The sequence below is a fragment of the Opisthocomus hoazin genome, chromosome 6, assembly GCF_030867145.1.
Source record: "Opisthocomus hoazin isolate bOpiHoa1 chromosome 6, bOpiHoa1.hap1, whole genome shotgun sequence".
NCBI lineage: Eukaryota > Metazoa > Chordata > Aves > Opisthocomiformes > Opisthocomidae > Opisthocomus > Opisthocomus hoazin.
In genome coordinates, this window is record NC_134419.1 from 74483420 (window position 1) to 74496969 (window position 13550).

A 13550-nucleotide genomic window follows, 5' to 3' on the forward strand; every position below is an offset into this window, starting at 1 on the left:
CTGGGTGATAAGAAAAACAGTAGGCTGCAAAGATCATTCAGTTTTCAGTCCAGTAAAGGTTTCGGTCTGTAAATCAAATGCTGTAATGCTGCAATTTATAGCTTGGTATTTAGGTTACTATTGTTCTGTTTGTTCATTCTGTTTTGTAGCTGTTTCCTTGGCTCTAGCACTGAACGGCGTCTGCACAAATACTATCAAATTAATAGTGGGAAGGTAAGTCTTGTCATGTTATAAATAATAGCTTTAACTGTTATGAGAAATGAAGACAGATTGACAAATACAATACATCTTAATAAAAAGTAGCTGCTGCTCCAGAGCACATTGAATTAGAATGGGGCCCCGTGAAGCTGTCCTTTCCTTGGTGCAGGTGTTGTGCAACTTCATTATGTGACATCCAGCTGTGGTAGGAGTCTATGCCCTTGTGTCTTGTTATTTGTTTGACTGGTTGGCAGATCCAGACAAACAAGGAGTTTGAAAGAAAAGGTTTGAGCTGAGATCAGTTCATTAAATTGGCAACACATAAAGGAAGAGTCACAGCATGTGGGAGTTCAGATGCCAGTGCCACTAGTCTGATTAAATAGGAATCAACTGAGTCTCTATATAACCTAGTGCCTGCATTTTGTGGGCAGTGTGTTACCGAATGTGATATTTCCAGGTAACATCAAGCTCCATGGCAGAACAAGCCTTGGAGCTAAGCAATAAGTGGACTCCTAGGTAGACTATTTTTCAGGAAAGCGTAAATTTGAATGAAGGGCTCAGAAAAATGCTAGCAAACAAAATTCACTGGTAAATAAATTTTTTTAGGTATATTTGGCTCTTTATCAAAATTTTGAATAATTTCAGCTGAAAAATTTATATTTGACTTGAATTCATACACTGTTTAATAGAGTCCAATGCTGCGTTGTTTGTTCACCTGTTTTGCAGCATTGAGGAAGCGGTCTTTGCGCTTGGTTTCTGATGAACCCTCTCTGCTAGTACTGATGCCCTGACAATAATGGTACTTGGCACTTGTATTTTAAAAGTGCTTTTGAAATGTAATTAAGAATGTCTGCTCCACCTTCTTCAGGCAGACATGAGCTCATTTTGCCTGCACTCCAAGTCAGCTAGTTGCTCTGCCAGCTTGTCTCTGAATCTGTGGTCGTTCACTCTGCTTCTCTACATGGTTTATTAGCTCAGGATCAGTACGACACCAGTCAAACCCACGTGCTATCCTTCAGCTCAGTGCTGGGTCAAAGGAAACTCGGAGTTTTGTTCCATACACTTAGAGAGTCAGCATCAAGGCTGGCATTAGAATTTGGTGGTTGTTCTTGTGCCAGTCTTGTAGCCCAAGTTGTAGTCCTGTTCTCAGCTAGATGTATCAGCAAGACTTGAGCAGCTTTGTGGGGTTGCTACGCTACTTTGCGCTGTCACTGGAAGTGCTGTGCAGGATTGATTGCTCTAGGCAAGAGTAACACTGCACCTTTGTTTTCAGAGACAACTCCTGCTTGCATGTCTTCTCACTGGAAGCTTCCCTGAGAGAGCCTGGCTGCAAAATAAAGTGACCTTGAGGGGGAAGGTTTAGTGGTGGCCTTGGCAGTGTTAGGTTTACTGTTGGACATTATGGTCGTAAAGGTCTTTTCCAGCCGAAATGATTCTGTGATTTCGGTTGCTGCCTTAAGGCAGGAGGGAATGAACTCTGTATGCAATAAACAGTAAATGTAATAATCACTTTGAGGTTTATTTGTTACTACAGCTTTTATATTTTTAATATCCATGGTGTTTTTTGTAGACCGCGTCCCGATTTCTTTTACCGCTGCTTTCCAGATGGAGTAATGAACTCTGAAATGCACTGCACAGGTGATCCAGATCTGGTGTCTGAAGGCAGAAAAAGCTTTCCGAGTATCCACTCTTCCTGTAAGTTCATTTAAATGCAGTGCTTCTTTTGTAAAAAGCTGTTGTAGCTATGTTTTGGAATTGCTCTTTTTTTTGTTAGATCGTGAACCTGATTTTTGCTGGAGGGACCTGGACTGCTGCCTTAGGTCACTACTCCCACAAATTTCCTTCTGGAAATAAAGTTGTGAGCCTGTGACACTTCTTTACCTTGAGAACCACCTGACTTCACCGAGAGCCATAGCAGGACAATCAGTAGAGTGGAGCACTACTCAAGATTAAAGAAAACGATGTGGTTCTGAGGGGCTATTTGTTCCCTAATGCAGACCTCTGTATCCAACCTTTGTCTGCAGATAGTAAATATTTATTTTGTTATATTCCATTGAAACATGAAATGTGACAGGGCATGTTTGTCGTGCATAGTTTTGACAAGATCTAGTTAATATCTTTAAAGTACAAGGTCTGTTAAACCAAAGTTCAAGTCACAAAGACAGTTCAACTATTATCTTTAAGGTTTCATTAAAAAACCCTGTCCGTCCATTAGTGAGGTGCTTTTCGTCATGGGAAGTTGTGTGCTTGAAGGTGGAAGGGGTAGAAAGGAACGTACAGTGATCGTGCTGCATCATTTGGGTGCTGTTCATCCTGATGAACTGGGTACAAAGTCAAGATCAAGAAGTCCCTATCGCACTAGCAGCTATCGTAATATGCCAGTCGAAGGACGATGCTTTCATTCCCTGTTTTCTTACTCTTTTGACAGTATCCACTGCCTGCTGTGCCTAAAGAAAGGGTCCTGGTCTGTGTGGACCTTTATTCTGAGGGGTTCTTACATTTCCATACTCAGATGTCTGCTGCCACTGGAGTGCATTGCCTGGGCACAGGCAAGAGTAAATTGTAGCTCTGTCCCCAGCTCAAGCAAGCAGAGGGGAGTAGGTAGAACATCCTGACTTTTTTGTCAACGTGACAGGACAGAGGTAGCACGTGACAGGGCAACAGGTATATCAATAGTATCTTACATAGAGGAGCAGGGGGGCAGGAAATGGAGGCAAGTTTGGCACAGTTTGGAGTTTCTGTGGTTTGTTGTCTGCTCCTAGGGCAGCAGTCACTTACCACTCCGTTTGGCCTTGAGGTGGTCCTCAGTCTAGGTCTGACGGTTTGATCAGTTACTCCTAGCTTATGCTGTATCCTGACAGATGTTTAGGTGGCTTTATGAAAACTCGTATGTCTGATTTAATTAATTGTATTAACTCAGATGTTTACAAAGGTTCCTTTCTCTGTCTTGAGGAGCTGGCTTCTAGAGTATTTTATGTCACACATCTATTAAAGCTTCTTTTCATCTGTAAAATAACTTAATTGTTGTGAGAGTTTTTGTTTTTTTGGGCAGTAATTTTTTGTTGCCTTGTGCTGTTCTGTTTCTGAGAACTGCTAATTGAGTATGAGTAAGTTGTATCTCTGGAATTTGTTTTTCTGATCTTTTTTTAAAGTAGTAACTTCAGATTGTCTATTTGTGCATAATTATATATTGCAAACAAGTTGGGTAATGAGATGAATGAAATTCTGAGCTGATCTTGCTCCCTTTTTCCTGTTTGAGTCCCAAAAACAGATAAGGGAGTAGTGGATGTTTGTGGATATGTTATAAGCTTTATAGTCCTAAACAATAAACTAACTTAGCTGTCTCAAATTTTGTTTATAAGCTTCGATTATATTAAAGAGGCAATAGCGGAATGTATTGTATGTCGTTTAGAACGAGTGGTATTTATTGCTATTTGTATTCTGTGTTCAGATCTAGTCATCACACTTAATTGCAATCGTCCGGGTTAAGCATTTCATCCCTGTATAACAACAAAGTTTTAATGTAAGTACATGTATACACTGACGTACTAGAATTTACAGATTAGCCCTCGGCAAGTGTTATAGCTGGTCGCTTTCCTTTACCAAAAATGCAACAGTTTACTCCGCAGCTGCAAAGTGTGAGTTGCAGAAGACACCCAATGTGATTTTGGTTTTGCACAGACTAGAAACCCTGTATGTGTAGGATGCTCCACTTAGCTCTGGCACACATCCTAGTTCCCTTACCGAGACTGTTGTCACACAGCGAAGAGCTTTGTCCCTGTGCCAGTGGGGCAGCCATAGAATGCATACTGGGGTTTTACTTTTAACTGGTATTGGTTTTATAACCACTGAGTTATGTTACTGCAGCTCACACAAAATTCAGTTGGAGCTGAACGATGGCCTAGTGTATTTAGATGAAAATTATGAGAACAGCTTTCTCCATGACTGACTTCATTAGAATGTGGCTGAGCTGAATATATTTCCCACTACAAAGCCTTTTATTACAATGCAATAAGAATGAAAAGATATTATATATGCAGAAATTTTTATCTGTTGGTAAGTGTATGCTAGAGTGAGGCAATTCTGCAGCAGCTTGAAGTACTTAGCTATTTGAATCCTGATGTTGTGATATCTGAGTCTCTGACAAGACTATGTTCTTTGAAGCCTTAAAATCAGTACGTGTTTTAGTCTTACAATGGAGAAGGAAACCATTTTAATTTGATGATCTTACAGTGCTAACCTCTGCTCCTTCTGTATAGCAAAATTATTTAGAGATAACCAGGATTGTCAGTATTGTTTTGTCAAGAATAGTTTATAGTTGTGGTGATAATCTTTTTTCTTGCTGTTACTTCATCCTTCACTAGATTGATGAGTGAAAAGCAAAAGATATTATGTGAAACACAACATTCTACTACCTTCCTGGACCTGTGAAGCAATGAGAATATTGAGAATATAATAATTCACCTTCAGAAATTTTGTTATAATTCTACATTTTCAGTATTTTGTTTTGTGTAATGTATGAACTATACCTCCTCTACCTCCCACTCCCTGTGAAAAATTATCCTCTTATCTCAGTTTTAAAAAGCTGTCCTTCCTGCCTTCTTGACATGTAGGTAGTTGCAAACTTTCCTTCTATAAACTCAGTCCAAGATCTTTTTTCTTGGCTCCTTTCTCCCTTCCTTCGGCAGAAGATTGCTGCTAGGTAAAATGAAGGAGTTCCATTCTTCAGATTTCTGTCATCCTTTTTCTGTTTGTTGTGGAATTCATGCAGCAGCACCAAAAAAAGAGGTTTTGTTTCTGTTACTGTTTGTGTTTAGTTTTTTTTCTATTTTCATGGCTGCAGAAGTGTAAGTGGGGAGAATGAGAGTTAGCATAAACTATATTAGCTCTCTTGGAGTGATAGTTACAAGTGGCCCACTACAGTTTGGTTTTTTCTTGAACACATAAAGAAAATAAATCACAAGTAAAAGCTGCCAGGCAGCTTGTAAAGAGAGGTTAGAAGCTTCAGTCAAGAGCCATTTTCAGCTGCAAAACAGTTTTTCTTAGACCATTCCTTGGACAGGCTGTCAGTCAAAAGCTTTGTTATACCAGGATCTAAAACCTCATCCACGCAAAATGAGGCCTTTATCAAGAGCGTTGGTGGTGCTGTGAACGCTGTGCTGTAAGGATGTAGTGCTGGGCTGTGTAACGAGCGTAATGGTACTGACACCCCCAGATGGCCTCACCTGACCTTGCGTACTCAATAAAAACGTTGTGAACTGCCTGTCTTCCACTTGGAGAGTCAACATGTGCCCCGAAGGAGAGTGCGTTCTCCTTATTAGAGCACAGATGATTTTCTTGGCTTTAATTACCATGTCTGTCATCTCCCTGGGCCAAGGGCTGCATGTCATACAAATAAGAAAAATGTAGGAGCGCAAACCATTTTGTAAAGCCAAAGAGTGACTTGCAAATAGATGCAAACAACAGTTGCCTGGAACAGCTGAGACATTTTGGGCCAAATTAGGACAGGAGGTTGACCCACATGAAGACAGTGTTGTTACTGCTTTCTCTGAACAAGGAGCAGAACTCTACCTGCAGTGGCTGCTGAAGATGTATGTTGAGCTGGCATGTCTCCTAGCTCTGTCTTTTGTTGTCCTTTTCTGGAATGACTGTTGAAGGTTAGGTGACCGCTCTTGGTAATTTCTTGTAACAGCGACTTGAGTTTAGAATCTACACAAGCACAACCCAACTTCCAATGATGTCACTGAAATTCACCTAGTAGGGCATGTTCCACTGGATCAAAAATCCCTGGACCTTCTGGATTGTTTGGAGCATATTTTGCCTCTTTTCCGGTTGAACTGCAAGTAGGTCTTGTTTGAGGGAACCAACATTTTGGGGTTGGGAGCCTGCCTGGGTCCAGTAGCTCAGAGGTGTTTCTGAGTCTCAGGTTTATATGTAGCTGTTCTGATGAAAATGCTTCCAAAATGCAGGTCTGTTTTCCATATTTAGTATCTGCATGGTTTTCTAACCTATTTGCAATTTTATGCTATTTAAAACTGCCTAATCTGTGAAGATGCTGTGCAGCTTCTCTATGTCCAAATTTTGTTGAAAGGATGATGTTTATGAAGATCATAAACGCAGCGTTTCTTTCTCTTGCTTGTGTCCTTCCTGTGTGTCTTCTGTAGACTTACCTTGCAGAGAACCTTCAGGCAGCCTGCCTTGGAGATATCTCATGGGATCCTAGCCTCTCCAAATACATGGAGTAAGCACACATACTCTTTAGGGCTTGTTCTGGTTGTACTTTGCAAGCTTGTTATCCAAATAATAAGCAAGTCTCTCTCAAATGTGGCCCTGAGAATAGTGGGAACATCCGAAAGCCAGTTACACCATCTGAAAGTGCTGGTCGTAATAAGGAGTAGGGGAATTCAGCCATCTCTGTGGTGAGCTTCTGAAGAAACTTTTTCTTACGTTTGGTGAAGTGTGGTGGGAACTGCCCTTTGCTCTATTTATTTTTTTCTAGTTTCCCCACTTCAACCTGCTGATGTGCAGCAGAAGTGAGAATACATTTTTTCCTCGGATCACTCCTTGCAGTGCTGGAAAATACATAATGCAGCTGCTGATGGACTGATAAAAGGCCTTTCACATTCTCCTGTCCTGGCAGCAAGATTCAAACAGAAGCAGCAAGCAGCAGATAAAAAATGAACATGAACAACCAAATGGGTAATCATACAGACAGCTTTAGTGTATTTAATGAAACAAACAGAACAAATTATGCAGAAATCAGTATAAACATTTTGTTGTCTGGAATTAATAAGTGTAATGATTACCCAGCATACCAATTGGTGAAAATGTATAAATGAAGAGTATTTAACTGAATGCAACGCATGAAAACTCATTGATAAGAGGAAAAATGTGAGTGAACACAAAACAATTAATTGGATAAGCCACATGCATAGCTGGTAGCTGAAAAGATCACTGAATTTGCAGGCATGCATTATGCTAATGGCATGGGTAGAGAGCTTTTTGTAATTGATTTCCTCCTTTTTATCTCATGACTGATGTCATTTTGACATTTCCGTCAGGCTGACAAGATCTTTCCACAAACAAAATATGAACCTGCAGTGTTACTTATCTGAAAATCAATAATATCTAATTCTTAATATTTGTTGTTGAAAAGTTACCATTATGTAGAAGTCTCCTGTTAGGTTTAATTATTGCCCAATGTGTTATTGTGCAGAGAAGGTGGATGGGAAATAAATGCTTATAATACCAGGTTTAGATCCAGTGGAGAAATTCCAGGTAGACCAGCTATTCAGTGATTAAAAACTGGAAAAGAAATCAGAAGGGTTCTTTTCAGTATCAGTTGCTACTTTAAGTAGCTTTATGCGTTTGCTAGTTCAAGGAAGATTTCACAGTGTGCCATTCTTTTTACAGGCTACAAGCAGTGAGTATTTGATTGTCCGGTTTTCATGTGGACAGGGAGGTCTGAGTTTATTTTGGTGACAAAACTTGGAATTTTTATGATTACCATGGGGTCCTGAGGGAGAAACTCAGCTTCCTACGCCCTGTTTTAGTCTTGAATTGCCATTGATATAATTGGGTAAATATCTTTGTTTAGAGAATATATCTAAAATTTTCAGGGAATGTATTCAGCCTACAAACCATCAGGGTTTTTTCATGCGCTAGGAAGACTGATTCTGCTTGTGAATGGAGGACTGTATGTCAAGTACGTGTTGAATTAAGGTAACAGAAGCACTGAGCATGTTTTCCCTATGAGAGCTCACATTTCTGTAGAGCACGTAAGGTTTATGTGTTGCAGCTTACATTTGTTGCAAAGGAAGAAGAGTGAAGAAGCCCTGAGACCTCTGAAGAGTCCTAGGAGAGGTGCACACAGTGACAATACCAGATGTAGCTGTTCTCCTTACATCAGTCATACATTATAGCTTTAAGAGATGATGACAAGTCCAGATTTCAGTTGCTCACCAGTGAAAACTCAGTTCCTTTCCCAAGCACAGGGAAATGTTTTAAAACACATGAAGTGATAAACATGCCCATTCCTTTATTGTATAGGAGATTAAATTTTTGCTTTCCAGGAGTGAGAGATATAAAAAGTTAAGTTTATTTGTTGTCCGTCTCTGGTTAGATAGTAAACTATCTTCCAGATACTTGGCAGGTGTCTGTCACCAGTGCACGCTGGTAGCCCAGAAGGCCAGCCGTCCCCTGGGCTGCATCCCCAGCAGTAAAGGCAGCAGGGAGAGGGGGGACATTCTGCCCCTCTGCTCTGCTCTGCTGAGACCCCCCCAGGAGTCCTGCATCCAGCTCTGAAGCCCTCAGCACAGGACAGACCTGGACCAGTTGGAGGGGGGCCAGAGGAGGCCAGAAAAATGATCTGAGGGCTGGAACTCCTCTGCTGTGAGGAAGGGCTGGGAGAGCTGGGGCTGCTCAGCCTGGAGAAGAGAAGGCTCTGGGGAGACCTTACTGAGACCTTCCACTACTGGTAGGGGCCTGCAAGAGAGCTGGAGAAGGGCTTTTTACAAAGGCATGGGCTGACAGGACAAGGGGTAATGGCTTTAAACTGAAAGAGTGTAGATTTAGATTAGATATAAGGAAGAAATTTTGTACAGTGAGGGTGGTGAAACATTGGAGTGGGTTGCCCAGAGAGGTAGTGGAGCCCTCATCCCTGGAAACATTCAAGGCCAGGTTGGACGAGGCTCTGAGCAACCTGGTCTAGTTGAAGATGTCCCTGCTTACTGCAGGGGGGTTGGACTAGATGACCTCTAAAGGTCCCTTCCAAACCAAAGCATTCTGTGATACTGTGGGGTGGATGGAAGAAGCACAGTCACCCTTCACAGTTGATTAGAACTTCCATTCACAAAGAATGATGACTTGTTTGAACCACGCCAGTGCTTTGTCAGCTGGTGCTGACTTTGGTTTTTAAACTCCCTGTGTTCATACTCCATTAATTGAAGCAGCAAAAGATGCGTGTTCAAATCCAGCAGTTTTACTGGAACAAATGAACTGCAGGAGATCTGTAGCTGATACACTACGAGTATGCTGCTAGAGGAAGCAGTGGTCGTGACAGAGGGGCAGAGGAGAGAAAAAGAATATGATCACTAAAGTAGCTGTGATGTTGCTGTATCACCAGTCAGGTGGCTGTAAGCTGGGGCAAATTCTCTTATCACTTTATGGTCCTGGTAATGTTACAAATATAAAGTAGTTCTATCAAATATTGCAGGTTGTTTGGGGTTTTTCTCCCCTCTGTTTTGAACAGTAGAGCTCAGTTAAACTCTCAAACCTTTCATGTGCAAAAAAATGTTCAGAGTTTGCATATGAAGTTTGGGAATATCTGCTGTCCTCTATCTGTTTTTGGAAGGTTTGGCCTGGACCCATGTACGCTGACATCTCACAGAATTCGGTTTGGGAACAGACTTCATCTTTCAGGTTCACACATGGATTCATAGACAATGAAGATGGAAAAGCTGCCTTGTACCATTTACAGTCTATCAGTTCATTGCCATATACAGATGATTCCTGACAAATTAAAAACGTTCTTATATTAATTTTAAGCATCTTAGCAGGATTTCCCTGCAGCTTAAAATTAGGCTGGTTATTATATGGTTTGTGAGTTCAGTCTAGGATAAATACCTCCCTCTGATTAATCCTGAGCCACTTAATCGGACATTTCTTTTCTGCACTTGGTGTCTCATTTCAAATTGCTCTGAATTCATCATGTCAGTATGATTCTCCTCTATTAAGCTACAGTTTAATATTGCAATTTATTATGTGTTCCAATAATTTGCGGCACAGTTTGTTTTTTTGCTGTCATGCTAACTTTATTTTCTGTACTTATAACTATCGTTGGCAGCACATTTGCTTGTTTTTCTCACCAAGTATACTAATAAGGAGTTTGGGACATAATTTTTTGTGCTACTGCACTGTGGAACTGTCCACAGGAACTCTGATCACATCTGAAAGAATTATGTGCTACAACTAGATACAGTGAGGAGGGGGAGGGAGAGATGCATGGTGTGCTGGAATGAGCAGCAGTAGGTGAGAAGTTAAGAGTCTTTCTTGGTTTCTCCACTATTCGTGGGGCCTGGTGCAAAGAGAGATGACTGCCAGCTAATACAAGGACCAAGATGATGCTGTAGGAGCTGTCACAGTATCACTGATACTTTCTTTTAAAGCCTGTTGATACGTTTCTTGGCAGGTGATACATAGTGATCAACAGTGCATGTTGTAATTGCACACGCTGAGAGTTCCCTGTGTAACGGTAAGCTGAGGTGTGGGGTTCCTGTCAGATAGTATCACTTGGGGAAGATGCTATGTAGAACAAGTGTTTGAAGACAAAGAGGTGCCCTGTAAAACAGATGCTCTCACAATATATGCTCTAGTCTTCTGAAAATCCTGTAAGGCACTCTGTAATGCAAAGCAAGGAAATTCATTTTCTGAATGCATTTAAAATCTAGTAATTTTAGAAGTGGAGCAAGTGAACCAAAACGAATTTCCATTCCTTAGGTCTGAAATCTTTGAAAGGCTGGCCTTAGTATCCAGTAGGTTTTTACTTTTTCTGTTTTATTTAACAAAAGAGACTGTCAGTTACAATTAGCTTAGTTACTACTGCCAAAAAATAATTTTATCTAAGACCGTTTGGAGGGTCTTTATGGAAAAAGCCACAGTTTTGCAGTAAATGGATGGAGTCTTTGACCAAGAATGACCACCTGTCTGTTTACTGGATATTGTTAGACTGTTTGTATGCTGTCTGGTAGTTGACTTCAAGCGCCATTTACCAGGACTGCAGGTAGATTTCTGCAGGTGGAGAAGGAGTTGAGCATACTTTGTGTGTGTGATGAAGGAAGACGAGTAGGCAGTTTAGGGAATGAAGAGGTGGAAACTGAGGGATACTATAAAAGACAGGAAAAGCAGCCATCAAGGAAAGCATGTTTTAGAAGCACAAATTCAGAGAAATCGAAGCCTTATTCCAATTACTAGATGAAATTAATTTCCCCAAGCTTTTAACTGTGAAGATTTTGGCTTAAAATATGAATGCAGCTCATCTCCCCAAGTTGGTGATACCAAGTTTTGGGTACAGAGCTCTAAATCAGAGGGAGAAAGACCTGGCCCATGGCATTTTAACTGAGTATTTGACCCAGAATTCACCTGTATAAATGAGGATAGGCCACCAACAGCAAGCAAAAAAGTGCTACAAAAGTATTATGTGTTTATGTTAATATAGTTTAATTAGTGGGTCTTAAACTGTTGCTAAAACCAGGTCACCTTCTGATTAGATATGGCCTTAAATGTTCATAAGTTTCACACCAGAGCAGTAAGTAGGTAAACAGAGTAAAGGAACTAGACACTACTGAGCTGGCAGTCAGAAATATCGCTGTACTGCATCCAGCCACAGAACGGTCTTGTGCTCCTGTGTCTGGCTATGCAGGTTGTGAACTGTGGTGACAGAGAGCGTTCAGGGGAGCATACCATAGAGATCTCAGACTGTGGGGCTCTTAACCTGCCTTCTCTTTCACATTTTTTGACTGTTTATTGGGTAGTCATAAGAAAATTTTTTAAAATTATTTTTATTTTTATATTTATTAATATTTTTATTATTAAACTGTTAAAGGAATGTCCAAAGCCATACTGTGTACAGAGGAAGGGTGTGTTCAGAGACCTGTTTCATATCTCAGCTCAACAACCAACAGGCAATTCTGATCTAAATATAACTTTGCAACAGCAGCAAAACCCATAGTATTGTTTTCTGATCTGCTTGCCATGTAAATGATTTCTGAATGCATTATCTTCTGAAGCTTTCTGAGAAAAAAAGTAGCAACTCTGCAATACAGACTTGCTTCAAATGTTCAGTAAAATAGGTTATTTAGGTTAAAAAAAAAATTCCTTGACAGCCAGATATCTTATATGCTGAGATGACTGTAATAATGAAGTCCTCGTACAAGCAAGTATGGGGAAATAATAGTAACACAAAAAATTTTGTTTAGAAACACCAAAAAACTTCTGTGAAGGAAATGCCAAATTCTTGACCCTGTTTGCTTTCTTAAGGAAGTGATTAATTCATCACAATAGAACTCCCTATTGCAGATTGCAATTCCTAGAGTTTTGGCCTCAGCTTTATTTAGTGGCTGTTTTTAAATGTGTTAATTCTGAATTATTCATAACTATTTCAGCTGTTTTTTTCAGCTGAGGGATTGCAGTCATAGATTTGAGAATGTTGCATGAAACTGGTTGTGATACCTTTGTGCTAAAAGAAAAAAGAATGGCTTGGTGAGAGTTTAATTTAACTTCCTTGGAGCATGTACTGCTTAGTGTCGGCAGTCAGTGGCAGGTCAAGCCCATGATTGTCATGAATACCCATATATGCAGCTTGAAATTGATGTGTCTGCTATGAATATATGAATAATCACTTGCTAGTCTGGTTTGTATCAGCTCATAGTTTGATTCACAGAATTGTTAAGTTGAAGATACCTCTGGAAATCATCAAGTCCCAACCCACTGCTCAAAGCAGGGTCGGTGAGAGGAGGTTGCTCAGGACGGTGTCCAGTTGAGTTTTTATGTGTAACTGAATATGGAGATTCCACAACCTTTCTCATAGGGAAACCTGTTCCAGTGTTTGACCACCCTCACAGTGAAAATGTCATTTCTTATGCTCAAATGCAATTTTCTGTGCTTCAGTTTGTCTCTGTTGCCTCTTCTCCTTTTACTGGGTACCACAGAGAAGAGTCTGGCTTTACTTCTCTCAGTATAGGACTTTGCGCTTCGCTGTGTTGAACTTCAGGAGATTAACGTCAGCTGTTGATCTCAGATAGAAAGATCCCAATTGATGCTAGTGGATTCGCATCGACTGACCAAAAAAAAATATGTGATACAATTAAATTCAATTGAATAAGACAGTGGCTGCGGAGATAATTAAACTTACTATTTCATGTTGGATTGGATAGATTCATGGGAATAAAATCAATAAAAAGTAACATTTTCTCTACAGAAGTGCTGTACTAGCAGCAAAATAAAATACTTATGAGATTTTATTTTTGTAGCTGCAATTTAGTTTCTTAAATTAGTTAATTAGTTTGAAAAGTTTACTTTTGGCTAAATTGTGCCATTGATTGGTGGTTTGGGTTTTTTTTAATAGAAATCTTTATTGATTCCAGAGGTTTCTTTTACAAGGAAAAATCAAGGTTTGAAGAAATTATTTTGTGGTAACAACTCAATTTGATTTGTACAGCTTCCAGAGTGAATGTTAACATACTGCTGTACACGAGCTCTTTTTTCTTGTGTGTGTGTTCTTGGTTTTGTTTTTTTTTCCTCTTTATATTATGTTGGCTGAAATAGAGTTATAGTGATTACTGCTGAATACAGCT

At 40.1% G+C, this 13550-nt stretch overlaps 1 protein-coding gene across 1 annotated transcript in view; it reads left to right on the plus strand.

Moving 5' to 3' along the window:
• The window catches only part of PLPP4 (phospholipid phosphatase 4), a 66825-nt gene that overhangs the window by 30741 nt on the left and 22534 nt on the right, over positions 1–13550 (plus strand). The window contains exons 4-5 of the mRNA XM_075423842.1: positions 150–213; positions 1769–1893. Coding sequence (XP_075279957.1) covers positions 150–213; positions 1769–1893 — 189 coding nt within the window. The remainder of the gene's footprint in view (positions 1–149; positions 214–1768; positions 1894–13550) is intronic.